Genomic DNA, 27,007 nt, shown 5'->3' on the forward strand with positions numbered 1-27,007 from the left:
AGACAGCATAGATAACATTTTCTCCCTCCTGGCTCCTCTCACAGCAACCCCATGTACCAGAGTCTCCTAATTGTATTATTATGTCTTCATCTCCAAACACTTTTGTAGCCTCCCTCAGGACTTTTTCATTTTTTCCCATCCCAGGTGAGACGCTGCCATTCTCTTGGATAGTCACTGTTCCTTTTTACCTGTCCTTTGGATTCCGAGGAAGAATCACAAAGGAGTCTTCTTTGAAGGCAATGCTTTTATAGTTTCCATAGTCTTCATAAACACAGCTAAACTATGCAAATGCCACATCTTCAGAAGAGGCTGGGGGGCATTTTTAAAATATATTTTGGCAATGGGCTCTTCCCCAATGAAGTTTGTATATCTTTTGTTAAAAATATGAGTTCAAAAGTGCAGATAGAAATCTTTCCAGAATTCATTTCTTCCTTAAACTTGCTCAATAATGCATATAGACAAACATTCATTTTGACTAATTGTTGGGACTCAAATTGTGCAATAGAAACTCTTCTACTAAGGAAGTAGAAATACCTATTTTGCTAACTATAGTAAATCACGTTCCAAGGGCAGCTGGATAGAAACTGTGTCTTGATCTTTCATTTCATTTCAAAGCTTTTCTCCCCATTGCATAGCTCAGGGGTCGGCAACCTTAAACGAGGTCCAAAGAGCCATTTAGACCCGTTTCCCACAGAAAAGAAAACACCGGGAGCCACAAAACCCTTTTGACATCTAAAATGAAGATAACACTGCATATATCATTTTTTACCTTTATGTTATCTATAAAAAAATGATAGCGTATTGCATTTATGAAATCAATGAACTGCTACAGAGAAAACAAATTTTTATTTCTGCATGCAACAAAAACATTTCGAAAAAAAAGATGGGCCGAAAAGCTCAATAAATCACATGCTGGCGGGTGTCACACATTGGTGGTTGTGACACATATTTTGAGTCCAGGGAGCCGCAGCAGAGGGATGAAAGAGCCACATGAGGATCCAGAGCCACGGGTTGCATATCCCTGGCATAGCTGAAGAAACTGAGTTCAAGAGTTTGTTGGTTGACTCTTTACTGATGTCTCTGCCTTCTCCTAATCAACACAAATATTTATAGTAGTACATGTTGCTGTGTGTGACACATTGAGGGCATGCAGAGCAACATACCCAGAATACTGTATCTTCTTACATGAAGCCTTCTGGTCTTATCAACTACATTTTGACCTTGTAGCCTTTGAAGTAGAAAAACCAACTAGATTTTCTGTTATCAGTATGCAAAATGATACCCAGCTCTACATCTCAACTCTGTACAGATGAAACTGTCAATCTACTAACCCAGTACCTCAAGATTGTTTGCATCTGGATGGGGAGGAAGTGACCAATTCAATGTAAGCAAGAGTGAGTGACTTTGGCTGTTTGACCCCCCAGATCGACAATATTTCCTCCATTGGTCTTGGATGGGGGTGCAGTTCCCTATTCATGAATGGTGCACAACATGGGGGTTCTCCTAGACTTGCAGCTACTGTTCAATCAGAAGGAGACACTGTAACCAGGAGGGCCCCTGCCCAAATTGATCTGGTGTGCCAGTTGCATCTCTTCCTTGACAGGAGGCCCTTGAGATGGTCATTCATGCCATGGTCACCCCACCCCCCAGGATGTTAGTAAGGACAATGGGTGGGACTCAGTCCTGGGAATGAGGGGCACAAATACGGAGATGGAATTACTGTTTGGGAGTTGAAGGTGGACTAATCAGATATGTGCATACGGGTTTGGGAAGATTCAATTCCTTGAGAAGATTACATGATGTTATTGATGACAACAGCATGCAAATTCCAGGGTTTCAGATACATAGAGCAGACAGGACTGCAGACTCGTCAGGTAAAAAGAAGGGAGGAGACTTATAGATCAACAACAGCTGATCTCAGAATATAACTATAATATATAAATTCTGTGATGAAAACTTAAGAGTCTTTCCTTATCAACTGTAAACCATTATACTGTCCACGCGAGTTCTCCTCATTTCTACTAATTGCTGTTTATGTCCCCCCACAAGCCTGTGTAAACAAGGCATTATGAATTCTAGCTGACCAGGTTATGGAGGCTGAAGCCAAATACCCCAATTCACTGGCCATTATTTTGGGATATCTAAACAAAGCAAACTTAAGGAAAGAGCTACCAAAATATTTTCAGCATGTCAATTGTCCCACTAGAGGCAAGAATACTTTAAACCATTGCTACACAATACTAAAAGATGCTATCGGTCCTTACCACAAGCAGCAGTGGGGCACTCTGATCATAGCTTGATTCACCTTGTACCTGCCTACAGGCAAAGACTTAAAACCACAAAACCAACAATTAAATCAGTCCTGGACAGATTGAATTGAAGACCTGGATGGAGGAGGCAAAGTTAAAACTACAGGCCTGCCTTGATTGCACTGATTGGAATGTTTTTGAAAGTACCTCTGCTTAGATGAACTCACAAATACTGTAACATCATATGTCAGTTTCTGTGAAGACCTATGTGTACTGACCAGGAACTTGCGAATATACAGTAACAACAAACCTTGGTTCACAGCTAAACTTAAGCAGCTACGTCATTCCAAAGAGGAAGCCTACAGAAAAGGTGAAAAATGCTGTACAATCAGGCCAGAAATGTATTAACAAGGGAGATCAGAGCAGCAAAAAGAAGCTACTCTGAAAAGCTAAAGAATCGGTTCTCAACAAATGAACCAGCAAACATGTGGAAAACTCTTAAAAATATCACCAGTTATGGCAAGCCTCTTTCCTAGGCTAAAGGAAATCAACAACTGGCAGATGACCTGAACGTGTTTTACTGCAGGTTTGAAAGGAAACTACAGCCACCTATCTCCACAACCCCCATCTCAGACACATTAACAACAGCCAAACCTCCTACAACTGACCCCATCCCATTAAGTTCACAACCCCTAGTGATCACAGAAAAGAAAGTGCGAGACCTAATTTCACAGACAAAAACCAGGAAAAGCTCCAGGCCCAGACAAGATAACTCCTTCTTGCTTAAAAGTCTGTGCTGACCAATTGGCCCCCATCTTCACCCGTATCTTCAATAAATCTCTAGAGATGTGCTATGTTCCTTCTTGCTTCAAACGCTCTGCTATCATCCCAGTGCCGAAGAAGCCCACCATCAAGGAACTGAACGACTACAGACCAGTTGCTCTAACATCTGTAGTTATGAAAACCTTTGAAAGGCTAGTGCTGTCTCACTTGAAAGCCATCACAGATCCACTGTTAGACCCCCTGCAATTTGCATACCGAGCAAATAGATCAACAGATGATGTTGTTAATATGGCTCTGCACTACATCCTACAACATCTTGAATCTACAAAGACCTACGCAAGGGTCCTCTTTGTAGACTTTAGTTCAGCATTAAATACCATCATTCCAGACATTCTTCTAACTAAACTAAACCAACTAGCGGTACCTGAACACACTTGTAAATGGATCATAAGCTTCCTAACAGACAGGAAGCAGCAGGTGAAGCTAAGCAGAATCACATCAGATACCTGCACAATTAGCACAGCCCCCCCCCCCCCGCCCCAAGGCTGTGTGCTCTCTCCATTTCTCTTCTCTCTATACACCACCGACTGCATCTCAAAAGATCCCTGTTAAAGTACTGAAGTTTGCAGATGATGCAACAGTGATTGGTCTCATTCGAGACAATGATGAATCCACATACAGATGGGAGGTTGAACTACTAGCCTTGTAGTGCGACCGGAACAATCTGGAACTGAACACATTCAAAACCATAGAAATGGTGATGGACTTTAGGAGAAACCCTCCCATACTACCTGGGTTTTCCTGAAAATAAGACCCTGTCTTATATTTTTTTGAACCCCGAAATAAGCACTTGGCCTTATTTTCAGGGACGTCTTATTATTTTGGGGCAAGTGGAGCAAGATGGGGCTTCTCTTGCCATCTTACCTGATTTCCAGCTCTGCATTTAAATATTTTCAGGGAGGGCTTATTTTCAGGGGGAGGCTTATTTTAGCACATGCACTCAAAAGCCCGATTGGGCTTATTATCAGGGGATGTCTTATTTTCGGGGAAACAGGGTACAACTGCTTACAATACTAGACAACACAGGAGCAACAGTAGAGACCTTCAAATTTCTACGTTCTACCATATCTCACGACCTAAAATGGACACCCAACATCAAAAACGTCATCAAAAAAGCACAACAAAGAATGTTCTTTTGGCACCAACTCAGAAAGCTCAAACTGCCAAAGAGCTGCTGATACAGTTCTACAGAGGAATTATTGAGTCTGTCATCTGCACCTCTATAACTGTCTGGTTTGGCTTTGCAACCCAACAAGACAGACACAGACTTCAGAGGATAATTAGAACTGCAGAAAAAACAATTACTACCAACCTGACTTCCATTGAGGACCTGTATACTGCATGAGTCAAAAAGAGGGCTGTGAAAATAATTACAGACCCCTCGCATTCTGCACATAAACTGTTTCAACTCCTACCCTCAAAATGACGCTATAGAGCACTGCACACCAGAACAACCTGATACAAGAACAGTTTTTTCCTGAACGCCATCACTATGCTAAACAAATAATTCCCTCAACACTGTCAAACTAGTTACTAAGTTTGCATTACTATTAATCTTCTCATCGTTCCTATCACCCATCTCCTCCCACTTATGACTATATGACTGTAACCTTGTTGCTGGTATCCTTAAGATTTATATTGACTGTTTCCCTATGACTATCATTAAGTGTTGTACCTTATAATTCTTGACAAATGTATCTTTTCTTTTATGTACTCCAAGAGTGTATGCACCAAGACAAATTCCTTGTGTGTCCAATCACGCTTGGCCAATAAAGAATTCTATTCTATTCTATTCTATTCTATTCTATTCTATTCTATTCTATTCTATTCTATTCTATTCTATTCTATTCTACTGTTTGGGGGATGAAGGTGGACTAATCAGATATGTGCATACCGGTTTGGGAAGATGGGGGTCTAGCTATTGTTATCAGGAAATCCCTTGTGGCTTTCAGGGATCCTGCCTAACAGGTTCCCAATTGTGAGAACCTGTTCATCAAGTTGGGGTCTAGAGATCAGCTGGGGCTATTGCTATTTTACCTACATCACTGCTGTACTACAACTTCCTTGCCTGACTTCCTTGTAGAATGGAATCTGAGGTGGCTCAAGAGTTCAAAACTTCCATGACAATCATGTGCATCTCTCAGGTTATCTGGAGCCTGAATTCTGAGTTAGTGTACCTGTCAGAGAACTGGCAGTGTGATCTGAAATTGGGAGAACTTATGCTGTCTCCTTTTCACAGTCAGATCAGATCACACCCTGATTTCCTAGGGATTTTCCAATGCCATGACCCACCACAGGGACTGGACACAGTAGATTGGTCTGCTACAACTGACTGATTGCTGAGCAGCTTCAAAGGGAGCTAGGGACTATCCATATTGGTCTGAGGCATGGAGAAAAGCATCTAAAGCAGGGGTGCCAAACTCACATCATCACGGCAGTGTCACGGGACGTATCGGGACTTTTTTCCTTTTGCTAAACCAGGTGTAGGCATGGCCAGCACATGATACATCCGATCCATGGGCCGGGAGTTTGACAGCCCTGATCTAATGCATGTTCAATAAGGTGAGAGCCACTGTTAAAGCCTATACCGTGCCTTTAAGAGTGGCAAATTTTTGATATTTCTCCACTCTTATTGCATTTGCAGAATCCATTTCTTGTTATTGTAATGACTCATCATTACTATGCAAGCTGTGCAAACACTTTTCTGTGTAATTGCACACTTTCACTAAGAAATAAGAATCAACTATCAATTCAGCAATATCATTTCCACTACCTATATATGGTCCCTTTGGGACTGAGGTTCCCAAACAAAGATCATCAAACTCTGACTGTTATAGAGGAAGGCCACTTCTTAAATATGCAGGGAAAGCATTTTTATGCACTAATGGAAGGTGGACAAAAAGGCCTTATAAAATTAATCTGGAAGCATTCAAGTTGCCTCTATAAGGCTCAGACAGGAACAGATTTGCTGTTTGCTTATTTGTTTTATTAGATTTCTATGACTTAAGGTGGCATACATAGCAGTTTTCTCCGTAATAGCTCAGTGAAAAGAGGAATTGTTCTCTCTCTCTCTTCCCAACTTTCTTCATAAGGTTTTTAGTAGCTTCTTCTGCTGAAGGAAACTTGAATTTGCAATATCTTGTACCCTATAAATCCATCATAATGCAGTGTTGTATTGTACATAATACTCCTGTATGTTGGCATCCTTCATAAGGTCCATTTAATTTTTTCCATTCTTATAGTAGTTATTGTATTCCTATGAAGTCAGTTTTCTGATCTAATCAACCTCTTGGGCAACAAGTTGTTCCCTCAGAATGGCAAAATCTCAAGAGTTATTCAGCCTAAATTACTTTCTTCCAGTGATGAAAATCAAAGTAATGTCAATAGATAGACAATAGATTAATATGGTAAATATATATATCTGTACCAGGGTGAAATGCTCCTGGTTAGGACCGGCTCAGGCCAGTAGGTAGCGATGGCGGCGGGCAATTCGGAGAACCGGTAGCAAAACTCCCTGCCCCCGCCCCCCATGCCCAGCTGAGCCCCGCGATCATCAGATCCTTTTTTTCCTTTTAAATGGCTCTGACCAGCCAAGCTCTGACATCCCAGCTGAGTTGCCTGCTAATCAGGCAACTCAGCTTGGATCGCCAGAACCATGTAAAAGAAAAAAAGTTTTTTTTCTCACCCCCCCCCCCCGTCCCAGCCTCCAGCTTGCTTACCTTAGCTGCTGATCGCATGACGATCGCAATCCATGCATCAGCAAGCAACTGGATCTCCCTGCCTGCAATCAAGCTAATCGGTGAGCAGCTCTATCTGCAACTTTAAGACTTGTGGACTTCAACTCCCAGCAAAGCTGGCTGAGGAATTCTGGGAGTTGAAGTCCACAAGTCTTAAAGTTGCCAAGGTTGGAGACCCCTATTCTATTGGGTAAATTTTTTTCTCCTTTGGGAGCTTTAAAAAAAATAGTTAATTGCGGTTTTTTTTAGTTGTTCTTTTTTTAGACTTAGCCATTTAAAGTTTAGGAAGTTTTAAATTTAGTTGTTTATATAAAAATAAAAATAAAATAAAATATTTGTGCAGCTTTCTGAGATTTAGTGTGTTTCTGTAGTGTTTCACTCTAACTACACAAAAACACAAAATCTCACAAAGCTGTATGTGGAATTTTCTGTGTGTAAAGTGTGAAAGTTGGTTTTTTGGGCTTTTTGTGGCTGTGTGAGGTTCCTGCTTGTTGCGGGGCAATTTTGAGTCTAGCACAGCTGCTTTTACATTGTGGGTGAGCCAGTTGTGTTGTGTTGTGTTTTGTAGGTTAAAAAAGGGCAAAGAAGTGACATTGACTTGGCCAGGCCCATCCAGTCACCTTACCACCAAGCCTCGCCTGTATTGGAATGATGAGACCAAACAACATTCCTGGTCAGCCAGAGACAGTTTATTGCGCAGTTTCAGAATCAGATTTGTATCTGCAATTCTGAACCAAGAAGAGCTCTGATACAACTGCTTTTATACATATCCAAGATAAAGGATTTTGTGAGCACAGTAGTTTTCCATATATGGTTAACATACATTTGTTACATGATAATTGATACTTTCTAAATTACTAAATTCCTACATTATTTTCTAGTTCATAAGATTATCTTAGCTAAACAACCTTCCTCAGTTCTGTGATTGCTGATGCGTAGATTCATGGCTGCTCTGGATAATAAGTAACTTTTGTTTCATATGGATGTCCTTGCATCCTTGACAACTAGGCCCCTCAGAAGATATATATTACCAAGAATGGAATTTAGCTGAGTTAGTGTAATCTCTAAACAAGCACATTTCTTTCTTATAATAAAGTGAATAAAGAGGGTCCTTCAGTGTTCATATAGCTGACCCTGTACTATTCCTACATCATTCACATTACGCCCACTAATTAAGCCACGCCCACAGAACCAGTAGCAAAAAATTTTAGATTTCACCCCTGATCTGTACACTCACAGGTTAGAATCAATACAGTAGAAAAAGCATTTTTATTATTTGAATTATTTAATATTCAGCTGGAATGAAGCATGTTGAATATTATTTTCTGGCCAAAATGACATCATAAACATTTCCTTTCTTAAACTGAATATCTTTAAAGCCAGCAGTTTGGAAGAGCATTCGGTGTTCTGATTCTTTCCGTGCTTTTCCTTCAGATATAAGCAACATTATGATGCAGTAGAAATGACCAGGAAGCGACCCGGATATTTTGTCATCAATAATTGGTTCCATTGCTAAGACTCCACCACCTGTTGCAAAAATAATTTATTAAATCAGTAATAGCTTACCTACAAATGAGGTAATGCCCTTGCATCACATTTTCATTTTTATGGCTGTGACCTTTCTCTCAACACTTTCTCCCTCTTCTAAAAGTATTGTTTTAGCAAATTGGCCTTTTTTTTGCCAATGCTAAATCTATGGTCCATTTTAGTCTCCCAAGGGTCCTAAAAGATATTTAAAATGTTATGCAAACCCTGGATCCTTCATTATTGCTTAATTCAAAACATATGCCACATTAGCCTATTTCCTACAGGATTGCTTCTCATGCTCTGCTTCTTCTGCTTCTATTTCATGACTGAAGCATCATGGAAGTTCTAAGGAATCTTTCCTCAACCAGACTTTGCTTAAATTCAATGATAAGTGGCAGTCTCAACTGAAAGACCCAGGATTATGGTCATTGAGCAATGTGGTCACATGCTTTACAGGTAGTCCTTGACTTACAACCCAATTGGGCCCAAAATTCCCGATGTTAAGCAAGATAGTTGTTAAGTGAGTTTTGCTCCATTTTACAATTCTTTTTGCCACTGTTGTTAAATGAATCACTGCAGTTGTTAAGTTAGTAACACAGTTTTAAAGTGAATCTGGCTTCCCCATTGACTTTGCTTGTCAGAAGGTTGCAAAAGGTGATTACATGACCCCAGAATACCACAACCATCATAAATATGAAACCAATTGCCAAGCATCTGAATTTTGATCATGTGCCCATGGGGATGCTGCAACAGTCGTAAGTGTGAAAAACAGTCATGAGTCACATTTTTTCAGTGCCGTTGCAATTTCAAACAGTCATTAAACAAATAGTTATAAGTCGAGGACTACCTGTATCACTTAATGACTGCAAAGACCTACAACCAAACTTCTGAGCCAAGTGAGATAGTGCTCACTTGTTAAAGTTTGTTGCAAATACATAAAAAAGCTACAGATCGCTCTGGTTGGCTTGCTTGTCTTCCCATTCACAAATGGCAATTTTTCTCTTTCTAGCAATGCCTACCTGGCTTACAGGCTGTAAATACTTTTGTTAGCAGCTGGATGCATTTTTCATCACTCCAGTTATACAAGACTCTTGATAAGATGTAAAGATCTGCTTCAGGAATTGGATCTTTAAAAAAATCCCCTGTAATAAAAATAAATCTCTTTTTTTTTTTTTTTTTGCAAAATATTTTTATTTTTTCCAAACATAAACATAAAATATATCTTTCAAGAACGAAATCTTGATCTGGTTATAGGTAGGTTATCTCGCTTACGTTTTCATAAAAAAAAATTCACCATACATCTTTTTTTTAAAAAAAGAAAAAAATTCCAAATAAAGACAAATGTTTATAACATAAATTCTAGCATCTTAATTAAACCATTCTATTATATCAAAAAACAATCCGATTCTTTCCAAATTATTCTCCATTGCTTTTTTTAACAACAATATCAAAATACAAATTTTTAAAAATAATCTAACCTCTTCATCTAAATGTTTACCTTACTACTTTATCACCACCAATCTTAATTCCAAATATATACAACTTAATTTTTATTTCCATTTATTAATCAAAAGTCTTACTGTGCTTTTTAATATCTAGACCCATTCCATCCAATCTTCAAATCTTAAATTTTTACACAGAGATCTCAAAATTTTTTATTTCATTTTAGTTATTTTCCAACATTTTCTTTTTCACCCTTTATATATATCTCCAACTATTGTTTAGCTAATTTCCAAACATAGTTCAGTTTGGCTGATTTCCAGCATTTTATCCTCCGTAGCTCCACCTATTATTTGGCTGATTCCCAGCATATCTTGTTTTGGCTGAATTTCAGCATATTCTCCTCTATAACTCTGACTATTATTTGGCATCTCTTAATATGGTAGGAATTTGGAGAAACAATTTACTGTTCATAAAGCTTGCTTTACAATGAAACTGGCTTTTTCTCAACTACTGCTTTGAAATGGCAGAGATGTTAATTCAAGGCACATATTACCTTCATGGAAAGAGATCTGGGATTCATCTGAAAACTCATTATATTTTTTTGATATTTCCACAACTCCAGGAAGATCAAAAAGTTTCACGGTACAATTTGGGTACACTGAAACTAATTCCTTAGCTAAGCCACCACTACTTCCTTGGGGAAAAAAACACAATGCAAAAAAGGAACTAGGTAAGAAAGATATCCTGTATATCAACATTTTTAACAATTTACTAGTACATTTATTATGATTTTTAGCTTACCTGATTCTTTTATTTTTCAAATAGCTGTGCTAAACAGATGTACAATATTGTCATTTAAAGAAGTGTATTCATTAACATATATTTGTTTATTTATATATCAAACTTATTAAATGTGCATCTCCCTCACTGAGAGGCTCTGGGCAATATACAATTTAATCAATAAATAAAACAATCCTGTAATCCCTTTTATCTGGATGGAGTCAGGGCAACTGAATGGATCTGAGTGTTTATTGGCTGATGCCCTTCCTGATGCCTACATGGAGTTTGCAGCAGATATTTTCTCTTTGAGCCCTAGATAGAGAAACATATGTTGCTGCCTAGAATTGAACTCGCAACCTTTTGAGTGGGAGGCAAGCATCTTCATCTCTAGGCCACCACATCACTCAATATAATAAAACATTAAAAATGAATAATTTAAGATTGAAAATGTAAAACAACATTATAAAATTCTAAGAGATGCAGAAATGGGGAGACAAAAAGTTAATTACAGGTGGGAGGTGGGGAATCTCATGAATTCTCTCCTATGGATGTGTGGGACCTAATGTCCTCTACACATGCAAGTACAGCCAAATTTTGACACCATTACAGAAGGCCAGAAGATTGGGGGCTTTCCTAATTTCTGGGGGCAAGATGTTCTGCAAATCAGGAACAGCAGCAGAAAAGGCCCCTTCCTTGATCCTGCCAGTCAGAATTCTCTGACTGACAAGTTCTGTAGCACACATACAGCACAACAAAGGAGAGGTCCTTCTCTCCAAGCCCAGTGATTGGAAGTTGCCAGCTCAGATGCAGATAAAAGTCCCCAAGCTTGGAGGGGCGGGGAGGGTATGTATGTGTGCTCACACAGCATACTGAAGGAGAGGTCTTTCCCTCCAAGACCGGGGCATAATTGACCGGGTCTTAAATAATTAAATAATGGTGCATGCATCTTTGTATCTGTGTCTCTATGTCTATGGGTGTGTTCACCTCTCTCAAGCCAGGCCAAGCCAGGAAACCAGAGTGGAAGGCCCAGGCTCATAACAAGTTGTCCCCACGGCAAGCTGCCTAGGGCAAGCTATCCTGCAACCAATTGGCAGTAGCGAGTTATCTCATTCAAGCCTGGATAAACCCTTGCAGGGGTGGGGTGGGGATGGGGGTTTTGGTTGTTTGTTTGTTTTTGTTTTTATTTTGGCAAGGCTTCAGTACAGGTTTCCCATTGCCTGTTTCATTGGGCTGAGAAAAAAATGACTGGCCCTAAGTCACCCAGCTGGACTAAAACTCCTGGTTTCCAAGTTTCTAGCCTGAATGTCTTAACCACCACATGAGCTGGCTCTTTTTTCATTCAATGCATCATGACACTATTATCCCAGGCATGGGATGGAAAAGGAAGGAGTGCTTTCATCTTCAAAAATGCGCCCATCTCTTTCCAAACAGTTTCAGTATTGTTGGTACTTACTGTGAGCCATTGACTAATTCTGATAAGCTAAAGTTTAAAATTGGGTATTTACAAATAAGGTTCAAAACTCTAAAACAAAGAATTCTACAAGTCTACTTTTACAATCAGGGAATTACAGTCATGAAAGACTTTCAATCCAGTTTCTTCAAAATATCACATCATATCAAATTGAGAGTAAGGGGCATGATGAAAACCTTCAGGTACTTACCACCCAGATCATAAATGAGATGAAATTCAGAAAGATCAAAGGCAGAGACCATTTCTTTTCCATACAGACTCCAAGCCTCACTCATGAAACTGAAAAAGCTTTCAACACCTTCCTTTGAACTAGAATTGAAATTTGCATTGGCAGATGATTAACAACTACATTAAATACCATATGATTAACATCTGATCATAAATCTAAAACTATATTTTTCATTATGTAACCATGGTTTCTGCAGGCTTTTCTGCTAATTATCTAGTTTTAAAGAACAGATTATTTAATATGTGTCTTGAAGTTTGATGGCATTAGTAATCCATATGACCTAGATAAATTATTCTCATTTCCCTCCAAATTTGTACCCTGAGTAATTCCTGGCCAAAATTGTTGAATATGCCAATATTAGCCTCAGGATCACATGCCCTGAAAGGATCTCAAAAGTAGTTCAACATTCTTGTGGACTAGCACTTGAGCAACAGAAAATATATTACAAGGGTTTTGGAGAATCTCTGGGTAATGAATGAAAGCATCTTTGTTTCTGTACTGGACCATACTGCACATTCTAGCAATTGAGGTGTAGATGACCTAGTTCTACTTGTAAATTCCAGTTCTCCCTTTTGAAAATTAATTCTTGATCAGTGAGGCAGGTTGTAAGAATATCCCAATGCCCGAAAAGAAAGATTGAAGGCTAGAACAAAAAAATATCATAAGACATAAGGGCATGGGAAAGTTTGTATATTATTCATGCTTCACTAAGATCCAAACATAGCTACTTTTCATACTATTTCTTTACAGGGTATCAAACTTATGCAAAGACCAGGAAATAATGAAAAGATGAGTTGGGAAGTAGAAGATAACAAGAAACACACACGCAGATCAAAATTATGAAAACAATATTCAGCACATCTCTCCATACCTTCTTCTCCTTGCAAACCATCCAGTGGTGATAAATTGGCTGATGGACTGGTTTGCAACCTAGGCTCCAAATTTGTGATTGTAGTATGGATGGAATAGTGTGAGGATCATTAGAATAAAGCTGGGCTTTGGTTCTCTTGGTGGCAGATTGCTCAAAATCAATGTTGGTGGGTAATGTTGCTAGTCTAGGCTTATTTAGGAAAAAAAACTTCCATGAAAATGTTTGCAGAGTTGCAAATTGAGATTTGATAAGGAAAATAAAAGCAAAACAGCTATTTACTATCCAATCTGTACAAACCAAAGTCATAAAAATGCTACTTTACCTGTACTGAGGTCCATAAAATTCCTTTGAAGGAACACCATATATTGATAGAATCTGAGATTTCCCATTCCTGTAGCAGATTTTTTTTTTTTGTTTTAATTGAAAACAACAAAAATACATTTAGCTATTATATTTTTCTACTTCCCCAGCATCAAAATAGTGCTTCTATTCAAATAGCATAATAATATTGCTTGCAAAAGTTACTCTAAAAATATCACAGGCTCTAAACAGTCCTGAAAACCTGGGAAGTGAGTGAATCTGACAGAAACTGAATCTTTATGTCCGTCTTGTTTCACTAAGTGGTTTTTTAAAATTATTAAATACGTAGTTATTAAATTCATTTAACCAATCCTTTTGCAGGATTTTTTTCTTTGTCATTTTGATTATTAGACTTCTGATATTTGATGAACTGAGTTTTGCTTCAATCATCAAAGTGTCTTTCTAAATTAAAATGCTAAAACAATGTTTTTAATCAGATTAAAAATCTTAACCCTAATTTTTATAAATTTCTTTGTGTCTCTGCAGGCATGCATGCCTGTGGGTTGCAAAGGCATCTTTTCCAAAGACATTGAGCAACAATTAAATTTTGATTGTGAATAAATAACACCACTGGAAAATCCAAAAGAAAATGGGTGTGTGTAATCAGTTCACTATCATTGCATCTGCTAAAACTCCATGTCTTAAATTAAACAGACCTAGAGGTAATTACTTCTTCAAACTCAATTGAGAAAATGGGCAATAGAGAAAATCTATCGAGTGATGATGATTCTACAGTAATTTAGTGAATAAACATGTAAATGATACAGCAAACAAAACTCCCACATGGTAAGGACACTAATCCCTGTTACTTGCCGGAAAGGAAGCCTACCAGTCCTGATCCCTAATATTGTCTTTGAGAAAAAGTTTTACTTTACCGATACTCCCTTCTTACCTCACAGCTTCAGTCAAATATTGCATTGCTGGATATATAGTTTCTGAATAGAACTTCATGGAATAATACTGAGACTTTGAGCTTGATTTAGCAAGAAAGAGATCCGCAAACTCTGTGTTTCCATAAAAACCTGAAAATGAAAGCATATATGAAAGCATAAGACAATTACTTCAAAACCCTTTGCATCAGTGGTAGGTTGCCCCCGGTTCACACCGGTTCTATAGAACCGGTAGTAAAACCGATGGGAGGCTCCATCCACCGACCCTGACGTCATCAGAATGCTTCTGTGCATGCGCAGAAGAGCGTGCATGGCCCCGTTGTGAACCAGTAGTAAAGGTAAGTAGAACCCTCCCCAGCTTTGCATCCATATAGCTCTGAAATGAGATGAGCAAAGCATAAGGTCCAATATACATGATTGCACTTCACTTCATTTCAGTCATGAAACCCAAAACATTTGATCTGGCACTCCAAAAAGAATTGCTGACAATCCTGAAGCAGCTATAACTGCTTCTTCCTGCTAACAGGATCACCTTTGCCCTCCTTCCATTCCACTTTCAGGACCTTTAACCCCACACAGGTCTCCAGCAGCATCTGCATCCCAGTGAGACTGGTCTTCAAGCGCTCAGCCACAGTGTCAGAGGGCAGCAGTTCCCCCGACTTCCTCAGCAAATCGAAGACACCCAGCTCACTTGCAGTAAATATGATCTGGAAAGACATGAGCAAATGTACAAAAAGGAGCGTTACTGCATCACTTTAAGCATGAGGACAGATTTGTACTTTTTCTAGGGCTTACTCAGAGCTCTCAAGACAACCATGAAAGCCATTGGTCAGTCACTTCCTCTCAACACAACTCACCTCACAGGACTGTTATGGGGAAAATACTAAATGGAAGTTTGATGGATATGTTTGCTACATTGAGTTAATTGTAAAAAATAATAAATGTGGGATAAATAAATAACTATTGCTCTAGACCAAGCATGATTATCTTTGGCAACTATTCCTGCCCACTGCACCAGTGGTGAGTTGCTACCGGTTTGCCCTGGTTTGTGATGCAGAAACATTACATGTGCGCTTAGGCGCGCGCACATCCATAACCAAACCAGTAGCGACAAAATTTAAACCCTACTACTTTACTGCACCTGTTGCTGATGAGCAAGAGAAGAAATGGTCTGTACAGGGATCTGCTCCTTTGTTCAACAACATCCACACAGTCTGGAATGATTAAGTGCAGTAACACTCATGACAAATGGTAAGATTACTTCTCTCTTGAGTGCTTGAATTGTTTAACATTAATGGGAAAAAACAACTGGAAAGAGCCAAAGAAAGATTTCAATTGTTGGGAATTATGGGACCATGTCAGGTGATGAGATAAATCAATAGGAAAGCAAAATAAAGGAGACAGATTTTTTGTAATACATCTGCAATTCATCTTCTGAAGCTCACTCAAAGCTTGTACCAAAAACCTTGTGGCATTTATACAATTTATGTGGATGTTTTCATTATAGCAAAGTGTTCAGCATTCAGTGATTTTCATTAAGACAAAAAAAGCTGGTTTGCAGTCGTGGTTAAGTTACCTGGCTATAAAATAGGAGAGCTGAGTTTCGATCCTGCCTTAGGCCTGAAACCATCTCAGTGATCTTGGGCCAGTCATTCTCTCTCAGGTCAAGGAAGAAGGCAATTGCAAACTATTTCTAAACATGTTGTCCAAAAAATCCACAGACATGTGTCCAGGGAGTTATAAAGAGTCACACCACAAAAAGAAAGAAGTGAAAGAATTTTGCTTTGTAAGTTTTACTACCGTATTTTCTGGCGTATAAGACGACTTTTTAACACATGAAAATCTTCTCAAAAGTCGGGGGTCGTCTTATACGCCGGGTGTTGTTCTCCTGTAACCAGGCAGACCAGCCCGAAAGACTGACGAGCCTTAAATGGCTCTGGCGATCCAAGCTCTGACGATCCCAGTTGAGTTGCCTGCTAATCAGCAACTCAGCTGGGATGCCAGAGCCATGTAAAAGGAAAAAAGTTTTTTCCTTTTACGTGGCTCTGCAAGCTCTGACGATCCCAGCTCAGTTGCCTGCCAATCAGGCAACGCAGCTGGGATTGCCAGAGCCATCGATCCAAGCTCTGATGATCCCAGCTGAGTTGCCTGCTAATCAGGCAACTCAGTGGGATCGCCAGAGCCATGTAAAAGAAAAAAACTTTTCCTCCTCCAGCTTGCTTACCTTAGCTGCTAATTGCAATGCTTGCCTTGCTTCGCTTGCCTGAATCCATTCCATCAGCAAGCCACTCCCTGCCTGCAATCAAGCAGGCAGGAGTTGTGGACTTCAACTCCCAGAATTCCTCAGCCAGCAAAACAAAGCTGGCTGAGGAATTCTGGGAGTTGAAGTCTACAAGTCTTAAAGTTGCCAAGTTGGAGACCCCTGTTCTATTGGGTGAGCCAGTTGATGTTTGATTATTTTTATTTGGTGTGCGTTGGAAGAGGGGTAGTCTTATATGGTGAGTATAGCCCAAACCCTATATTTTAACAGGAAAAGTCGGGGGTCATCTTATACGCCCAGTCATCTTATACGCCGGAAAATACGGTACTTAATATACTATTTGTAAGTATTACATGTCTTACCTTTGAGATTATAAATGAATGTTGATGATGAAAGAACATTTTAATATTTTCAGCTTCTTCAGGCGAACTCATTGTGACCCCAGGAAGTTGTACAGTAGTCCTTTCCATATTAAATCAAATGTCTCCAGGTCACAAGGCCAGTTGTTACCTTTCTCCTTCTCCTAGATGCCTAGACTGAAACGATGTGTAAAGGGACAAAGACGAAAAAGAGCTAATAAAATTATTAACCAGAAAGAAGCCAGGGTGAATGCTCTAATAATTATTATCATCTTCCAATTCTTATGTATTCTGTTTAAAAAAGTAAAGCCATGAGTTGACCTTGACTACTTCTGACTCTATAGACATTCATGTTGTCTTCCTAAACACAGTATTGTGCAATTACCACTGAAAACAATACTTTGCAAGTATTTAGACAGCATTGTGTTTCCTCTCTATTTTTCCAAAATCTGCTTCAGCTGTGTCCTTACTAGAAATGAAAAATCTTGTTAAGAAGGAAAAGAAAGAACAGGGTAACTACTCAATTTCTTACCATTTATACTGCCTAGAATGTTTCATGTTCAAAGAACCTCTAAAATATATTTTATTAGCATAAATTACAAATTCCTCCACATGTACATCTGATCCTCTTTATATTAATATTTAGTTGTCTGCCATAGGACTTTTAAGTGGGATATCCACTCTCTCTTAGCTAAACTCACCTCAGAGGAATTTTGGGTGGAAAATAGAAGGAGGAAGATATAATATATATATTCACCACCTAGGACTACTTATAATGTAATAAAGGTAAGATAAAAATCTAGTAAACTAATAAAATCAAGGATGCCAGAGAATCAATTTGCTACAATAATGGAGGATCTGGCAAAGTAATCTTTCCATCATTTCCTTCATAAAACTCTGACAGTCATATATTTGTTTGTTCATATTGTTAGTTTTCTACTTCATCTCCCCTCAAAGCAGCAAAGATAGCCCAGCTTTCCCCACAAGAGTACCATCAACCTGAGTCCTCTTCCTCAGGCCTTTTTCATCTCTTCCAATCCCAGTCAGACATGGCCGTTTTCTTTTATTGTCCCGGTTTTTTCTTACCTGTCTTTGGATTCCAAAGAAGAATCACAAAAGTATCCTCTCCAGACAGTGCTCTTATAGTTTCCACAAATGTAGCAAACTACAGATAAAATATGCAAATTCCACATCTCCAGAAGAGGCTGGGGTGATAGGGTGTATTTTAAAATATTGTTAGAGTTGATTGCCTGAAGTTTGTTGGTTGATTCTTTAGTGATGTCTCTGCCTTGGTCAACACAAATATTTAGGTGTAATAAATGTTGATAAGTAACACATTAAAAGCAGAACAGCAAACACACATATCTGAACCCTGCATATCAAATGTTCACCCAGAATACTTTATCTTCTTACCTACAATCTTTTGGTCTGATCTCATCAATTACTTTCTGACCTTGTAGCCTTTTAAGTGGGAAAAGCAGCTAGATTTTCTGATATCAGTAGGTGAAATATACCAGTCAATACCTCAAGATACCTTTGTATCTGGATGTGGAGGAAGAGTCAGTCCAGTTCAATGCAAGCAAGACTGAGTGGCCTTGGATGTTTCACTCTCCTAGATTTATGATATTTATTTATTTATTTATTTATTTATTTATTTATTTATTTATTTATTTATTTATTTATTTAGTATTAGATAATATATATAAGTATAAGCATGAATTGAATACATAAAATGAATACAATTAAAGGGAACATTAGGACAGGGACGGTAGGCACATTGGTGCTTTTATTGCATACCCCTTACAGACTTCTTAGGAAGGAAGTGAGGTCAACAGTAGCCAGTCTTAGGTTAAAATTTTGGGGAATCCTTATCATAGAATCCCTTGTCCCACAAGTTCCTGGTTCTGACAACTTGCTCATTACATTGGGCTCTAGGGATCGATTGGGACTGTTGCTATTGTACCTACCTATTTCCTACACTGCAACCTCCTTACCTGATCTCCTTTACTCTGGATTGGCAGTGGAATTCCTCCGACATCTTTCTCTGGGAATGCAGTTTGAGGTAGCTTAGGAGCTCAGGGCTTCCATTACAGCCATGAGTGTCTACCAGGTCATTAAGAGCCTGATTTCAGATTTAGTATTCTGTCAGAGCAGTGGTAATGTGATCTGAAAGTGAGAGCTTATGCTGTCCCCTTGTCATGGTCAAATCATACCCCGATTTCCTAGAGATTCTCCAACATCATGACCCTCCCGGGGAAACTGAATCCAATAATTGGTCTGCTCCAGCAACTACTTGCTGAGCAGTTTCAGGGGATGCTGGGGACTATCCCTGTTGGTCTGCTGCATGGTCCATGCAAGGTCTTGGTGGTTGCTTGGAACAAGGTGGCTGCTGAAACCTTGGATCTCTCCTTTTTGTCACTCTCCGTGCTTTTCAGAAGAGTTGAGAGATCAAATAGGAGAAGAGACATTTAGAGTATTGCTGGTGTTCAGCAGGTATGAACTCTACTGAAAATCAGGTGAAAACCACTATTAAGAACTTGATTGTGGTTGTAACAGTAGCAAAGTGTCAGTACTTCTCCACCCTTACTGTATCTGCAGAATGCAATGCCACACTCCTATTTTGTGAGACATCAACCCTCTTCAAAAGGGAGGACTTGGAAAATTTCTTTCATGGGTATATTGAGGTATTTGTGTGGCATCTGTTGGATTATGCTGCAGAGGTGTCAGCAGTAATATGCGTTTCTCATTTCTCCCATGAGGCATCATTAGTACGCAAGCTGTCCTGACTGCTAGATGATTTCAAAGTACAATTCAAGATGCTGTTTCTGTGCTTAAACTTTTCTGTATAATCAGGAATGTTAATGCTGCATGATGGCTTGGCTCTTGTTTTTTTCTATAATTGCTGAATTCTTTTCATTTTTGTGATTATCATTATTTATCTCAAGGGTTGCACAATTACATACAGTCAGGTCCAGAAATATTGGGACATAGACACAATTCTAACATCTTTGGCTCTATACACCACAACAATGGAGTTGGAATGAAACAAATACAATGTGCGTTAACTGCAGACTGTCAGCTTTAATTTGAGGGTATGTACATCCAACTCAGGTGAACGGTGTAGGACTTACAGCAGTTTGCATATGTGCCTCCCACTTGTTAAGGGACCAAAAGTAATGGGACAGAATAATAATCATAAATCAAACTTTCCCTTCTTAATACTTGGTTGCAAATCCTTTGCAGTCAATCACAGCCTGAAGTCTGGAACGCATAGACATCACCATACAGTGGGTTTCATCCCTGGTGATGCTCTGCCAGGCCTCTACTGCAACTGTCTTCAGTTCCTGCTTGTTCTTGGGGCATTTTCCCTTCAGTTTTGTCTTCAGCAAGTGAAATGCATGCTCAATGGGATTCAGGTCAGATGATTGACTTGGCCATTGCATAACATTCCACTTCTGTCCCTTCAAAAACTCTTTGGTTGCTTTTGCAGTATGCTTTGGGTCATTGTCCATCTGCACTGTGAAGTGCCGTCCAATGAGTTCTGCAGCATTTGGCTGAATGTGAGCAGATAATATTGCCCAAAACACTTCAGAATTCATCCTGCTGCTTTTGTCAGCAGTCACATCATCAATAAATACAAAAGAACCAGTTCCATTGGCAGCCATACATGCCCACGCCATGACACTACCACCACCATGCTTCACTGATGAGGTGATATACTTAGGATCATGAGCAATTCCTTTCCTTCTCCATACTCTTCTCTTCCCATCACTCTGGTACAAGTTGATCTTGGTCTCATCTGTCCATAGGATCTTGTTCCAGAACTGTGAAGGCTTTGTTAGATGTTGTTTGGCAAACTATAATCTGGCCTTCCTGTTTTTGAAGCTCACCAATGGTTTACATCTTGTGGTGAACCCTCTGTATTCATTCTGGTGAAGTCTTCTCTTGATTGTTGACTTTGACACACATACACCTACCTCCTGTAGAGTGTTCTTGATCTGGCCAACTGTTGTGAAGGGTGTTTTCTTCACCAGGGAAAGAATTCTTCGGTCATCCACCACACTTGTTTTCCATGGTCTCCCAGGTCTTTTGGTGTTGCTGAGCTCACCGGTGCATTCCTTCTTTTTGAGAATGTTTCAAACAGTTGTTTTGGCCATGCCTAATGTTCTTGCTATCTCTCTGATGGGTTTGTTTTGTTTCTTCAGCCTAATGATGGCTTGCTTCACTGATAGTGACAGCTCTTTGGATCTCATCTTGAGAGTTGACAGCAACAGATTCCAAATGCAAATAGCACACTTGAAATGAACTCTGGGCCTTTTATCTGCACATTGTAATTGGGGTAATGAGGGAATATCACACACCTGGCCATGGAACAGCTGAGAAGCCAATTGTCCCATTACTTTTGGTCCCTTAACAAGTGGGAGGCACATATACAAACTGCTGTAAGTCCTACACCGTTCACCTGAGTTGGATGTACATACCCTCAAATTAAAGCTGACAGTCTGCAGTTAACGCACATTGTGTTTGTTTCATGCCAACTCCATTGTGGTGGTGTATAGAGCCAAAGATGTTAGAATTGTGTCAATGTCCCAATATTTCTGGACCTGACTGTACAACTCTTGGTAATTTTTAATGGATTAAAGTATCAAAATAGCATGAAATGTGGCTGCACAAAGAAATCTTGAGAATGTTATCTGGGAGGAGTTTGACCCTGTGGCTCCCGAGGATGTGGACAGGATTCTGGGACGGCTGAATGCAACCACATGTTTATTGGACCTGTGTCCCTCCTGGTTGGTGCTGGCCTCCCAGGAGGTTACGCGAGGCTGGCTCCAGGGGATTATTAACGCTTCTTTGAGTGAGGGTGTCTTGCCTTCTGCCTTGAAAGATGCGGTGGTGAGGCCCCTCCTCAAGAAGCCTTCTCTGGATCCAGCTGTTTTGGCTAACTACCGTCCAGTCTCCAACCTTCGCTTTGTGGCGAAGGTTTATTTATTTTATTTATTATTATTATTTATTATTTAATTTCTATACCACCCTCCTCCCGAAGGACTCAGGGCGGTGTACAGCCAATTAAAACATAATATATATACATTGATTTAAAAACCAATTAAAAGTAATAAATAATTTTGGCTCAGAATTAAAACCTAATTAAAACACCCAATTTAAAATCATTCACAAAGATAGCTCAGCCTGGCGGAACAGTAGGGTTTTAAGAGTGCAGCGAAATACACGGAGATCAGAAATCTTACGTATTTCCAGAGGCAGTTTGTTCCAAAGGGCAGGAGCACCCACAGAGAAGGCCCTCCCCCTGGGTGTCACCAGCCGACATAACTTGGCCAATGGCAACCTGAGAAGCCCCTCTCTGTGGGAGCGAACTGGCCGGTCGGAGGCTACTGGTGGCAGAAGTCGGTCTCGGAGGTACCCAGGCCCTAAGCCATGGAGCGCTTTAAAGGTGGTAACCAACACCTTGAATCGCACCCGGAAGACCACTGGGAGCCAGTGCAGCTCGCGCAGGAGAGGTGTTATATGGGCGTAATGGGTCGCGTCCATAACTACCTGCGCAGCCACATTCTGGACCAGTTGGAGCCTCTGAGTACTCTTCAAGGGGAGCCCCATGTAGAGAGCATTACAATAGTCCAGCTGGGAGGTGACAAGGCATGAGTGACCGTGCGCAAGGCGACCCGATCCAGAAAGGGTCGCAACTGGCGGACCAGGCGGACCTGATAAAAAGCCCCCCTGGCCACGGCCATCATATGCTCTTCTAAAGACAGCCATACATCCAGGAGGACACCCAGATTGTGAGCCCTCTCTGTGGAGGGCAGAGATTCACCCCCAATAGTCAGCGATGGCGCCAGCTGACTATATCGGGGCGCCGGAAGCCACAGCCACTCAGTCTTGGAAGGGTTGAGTCTGAGCCTATTTCTCTCCATCCAGACCCGCATGGTCTCCAGGCAGTGGGACATCACATCAAGGGCATCGTTGGGGTGGTCCGGGTGGAGATGTACAGCTGAGTGTCATCAGCGTACTGATGGACTGTCACCCCAAAACCACAGATGATCTCACCCAGCGGCTTCACATAAATGTTGAACAGAAGGGGCAAGACGACCGACCCTTGCGGCACCCCCCAATCGAGGCATCTCAAGGTCGACCTCTGCCCCCCTGTCAACACAAACTGCGAGCGGTTGGAGAGGAAGGAGGAGAATGACCATAGCACGGTGCCTCCTATTCCCAACCCCCTCAACCACTGCAGCATGATACCATGGCTGATGGTATCAAAAGCCGCTGAGAGATCTAATAGGACCAGAACAGAGGAGCAGCCCCTGTCCCGAGCGCTCCAGAGATCATCCACCAATGCGACCAATGCCGTTTCTGTGCTGTACCTCTGCCTGAAGCCCGACTAGTACTGGTCCAAATAAATAGCTTCATCCAAGTTCTGGGGAAGTTGTTGTGCCACCACACTCTCAACAACCTTCGCCACAAAGCAAGTATTTAGACAGCATTGTGTTTAGGAGTGGGTCACCCTAAACAGAGCAGCTGGGCGATTCTCTGCAGATGCGATAAGAGCGGAAAAATAGTTAGATTTTGCCGCTTTTATCGCCACTAGGTAGGTCTTGATATACGCCCTCACCAATGTCAGAATCGGATTGACTAGTCCTCCAAATGCTCTCTAGGCGTCTTTTCCGACACTTCATCTCTCTCAGCTCCTTGGAGAACCAAGGTGCTAATTGAGATCGGCATTGGGTCAGAGGCCGCAAAGGCACGACGCGGTCCAAGGCCCCGGCAGCTGCACTATCACAGGCGGCCACCAGGTCTTCAGTCGAGTCATGTGCCAGAGTCTCAGGAAACGGCCCAAGCTCTGTCAGGAACCTTTCGGGATCCATCAGGCGCCTGGGATGGAACCATCTAGTCGGTTCTGTCTCCCTGTGGCAGGGGGAAGCAATTGGAAAGTCCAAGTGAAGGAGTGAATGATCTGTCCATGACAAGGGTTTAATTCTAGGTCCCCTCTACCAAGATCATTCAATCACTGACCAGAGATGAAAATCAAGTCCAGGGTGTATCCCCCCATTTGAGTGGGGCCTTGAACTAACTGGGTCAGGTCCATGGCCGCCATGGAAGCCATGAACTCCTTAGCTACCTCTGACATCTTGCCGGCAGATGGTAGGTTGAAATCCCCCATGACAATAAGTCTGGGGGTGTCAACCACCACCCCGGCAATAACATCAAGTAGCTCGGGCAGGGTCGCCGCCACATGCAGGGAGCCAGGTACGCAGTCAGCAAACCCATCTGTACCCCATGACCCCACTTCACAAACAGGGACTCACACCCAGCTATCTGAGGAAAAGTGGTCTCCCTCGGACAAAAACTTTCCCTAATAATCACCGCCCCTCCCCCGCCCCTCCCCTGAGCCCTCGGCTGATGAAATGCACGGAAACCTGGTGAACACATTTCTACGAGGGGGACCCCCCTCCTGGCCCAACCAGGTCTCCGTAATTCCTGCCAGGTCCGCACCCCCCTTTAAAATAAGATCACAAATGAGGGGGGCTTTATTAACTACCGACCTGGCATTACACATCATCAGCCAAGGGCCCCAGGCCTGAGACTGTGCAACCTAGGGCCCGAGTCGCACATTGGGGGCCGGAGTGCGCAATCACTCGAATGCAGCATGTGCGCACCCCCGGGACATGATATGGCCCCCTGCGCCAGTCATATCTGCCCCTCCCACTTATTGTTTCAATTTCACTGCCCTTCCTGTAAGCCCCCGGCTCTCCATTCCGACTACCATCTTCATCCCTTCCGCTGCGCCCATCCAACCTACAGTGGCTATATGGACTTCCCCAGGTCCATCTCTACAACCCCCTCCCTGATCCCCTTAAAAACTTCCCTGCTACCCTTATTAAAAAAACCCTCAACCCCCTAGTTTTCACATGCCACCTCTCTGGGTCCCAAAGCCCGTCATTGAGGTAGGCCCTCGATAGTGAGGAGAGCCACATCTGTGAGAGGGGGGAATCTCGCAGCACAAGAAGATCCAGTGTGGTATACATCCCCAAGTGCAATGATAGAGGCAAAGAGCATAATCAGGGGTCCATATAATAGTTCCAAAGAAAGATGTAACATGCAGTGAGGCTCCACTGGTATCTCCACTATCCTCTCATGATAGTAGGAGGGGTCCTGACGATTGTATCCAAACAGGAGCGACATCCAACCTGCCCTCTCATGGCGGGGGGTCCTGAAACGGCCATAGATCGAAAAAATGCTCCTCCCGATTCCACGATCGTGGTGTAGCAAAAGACCCCCTCAGCAGTTGCTTCACTGGCTGTGAAGGTTGTTGAGAGTGTGGTGGCGCGACAGCTTCCGCAGTACCTGGATGAAGCTGTCTATCTAGATCCGCTCCAGTCCGGCTTCAGGCCTGGGCACAGCACGGAAATGGCATTGGTCGCATTGGTGGATGATCTCTGGAGGGCTCGGGATAGGGGTTGTTCTATCCTAGTACTGTTAGACCTCTCAGCGGCTTTTGATTCCATCGACCATGGTATCATGCTGCGCTGGTTAGAGGGGTTGGGCGTGGGAGGCACCATTTTATGGTGGTTCTCCTCCTATCTCTCTGACCGGTTGCAGTCGGTGTTGTCAGGGGGGCAGAGGTTGACCCGGAGGCACCTTGTTTATGGGGTGCCGCAGGGGTCGGTCCTCTCACCCCTCCTGTTCAACATTTATGTGAAGCCGCTGGGCGAGATCATCCATGGTTTTGGGGTGGAGTTCCATCAGTACTCAGCTGTACATCTCCACCCCAGGCCATCCCAATGATGCCCTTGAAGTGATGTCCCGGTGCCTAGAGGCCGTGCAGGTCTGGATGGGGAGAAACAGGCTCCGACTCAACCCTTCCAAGACCGAGTGGCTGTGGCTTCCGTCGTCCTGATATTGCCAGCTGGTGTCATCGCTGGCTATTTTGGGCGAGTTACTTGCCCCCACAGAGAGGGCTCGCAACTTGGGCATCCTCCTGGATGCACGCCTGTCTTTAGAAGAGCATATGACAGCCGTGGCCAGGGGGGCTTTCTATCAGGTCCACCTGATTCGCCAGTTGTGTCCCTTTCTGGATCGGGACTCCTTAGGCACGGTCACTCAGGCACTCATCACCTCCCGCCTGGACTACTGTAATGCTCTCTACATGGGGCTCCCCTTGAGGAGCACCCGGAGGCTCCAACTGGTGCAGAATGCGGCCGTGCGGGGGATTATGGGAGCGATGGGGCAATCCCATGTGATGCCTCTCCTGCGCAAGCTGCATTGGCTCCTGGTGGTCTTCCAGGTGCGCTTCAAGGTGTTGGTTACCACCTTTAAAGCGCTCCATGGCTTAGGGCCTGGGTACTTATGGGACCGCCTTCTGCTACCGATAGCCTCCCACCGGCCAGTACGCTCCCACTGAGAGGGACTCCTCAGGGTGTCGTCGGCCAAACAATGTTGGCCGGCGACCCCCAGGGAGAGGGCCTTCTCTGTGGCAGTACCTGTCCTCTGGAACGACCTGCCCCCGGAGATACATAGGATCCGAGATCTCCATGCTTTTCGCCGTGCCCTTAAAACTTTTTTATTTCATCAAGCCGGGCTGGCTTAAACACCCCCCCTTAGATATTTTTAATTGTAAATTGATTTTAGTTGGGGTGTTTAAAACTTATTGGGCCAAAATTTGTTTAATTCTTTTTAAAATTTTAAATTTTGTATGTGATGTTTTTATTCTTGGCTGTTCACTGCCCTGAGTCCTGTGGGAGAAGGGCAGTATAAAAATCTAATAAAATAAATAAATAAATAAATCAGGATCAATTATCAAATTCTGCAGCATCAGTTCTGCCATCTATATATTTGGGAACTTTGGAATTGGTTTCTCCAAAGATCAGCAAACTCTGACTGTTATAAAGGAAGTCCATTTCTTTTTTTCTTTTTTTTTTTCATATATATATATATATATATATATATATATATATATATATATATATATATATAT

At 41.8% G+C, this 27,007-nt stretch overlaps 1 protein-coding gene across 1 annotated transcript; it reads right to left on the reverse strand.

Moving 5' to 3' along the window:
- Positions 1-8,147: 8,147 nt before the first annotated feature.
- On the reverse strand, positions 8,148-17,130 carry LOC139316532 (acetylserotonin O-methyltransferase-like). Its single transcript, XM_070943303.1, has 8 exons — positions 17,023-17,130; positions 14,933-15,107; positions 14,403-14,532; positions 13,473-13,541; positions 12,241-12,359; positions 10,353-10,493; positions 9,376-9,498; positions 8,148-8,356 (listed from the first exon to the last, which is right to left on the reverse strand). The coding sequence occupies exons 1-8, from the start codon at positions 17,128-17,130 to the stop codon at positions 8,148-8,150; spliced, it is 1,074 nt and encodes a 357-aa protein (XP_070799404.1).
- Positions 17,131-27,007: the final 9,877 nt, after the last annotated feature.

Source organism: Pituophis catenifer, unplaced genomic scaffold, assembly GCF_029215685.1.
Source record: "Pituophis catenifer annectens isolate HBS135680 unplaced genomic scaffold, rPitCat1.0.hap2 SCAF_4, whole genome shotgun sequence".
Classification (NCBI taxonomy): domain Eukaryota; kingdom Metazoa; phylum Chordata; class Lepidosauria; order Squamata; family Colubridae; genus Pituophis; species Pituophis catenifer.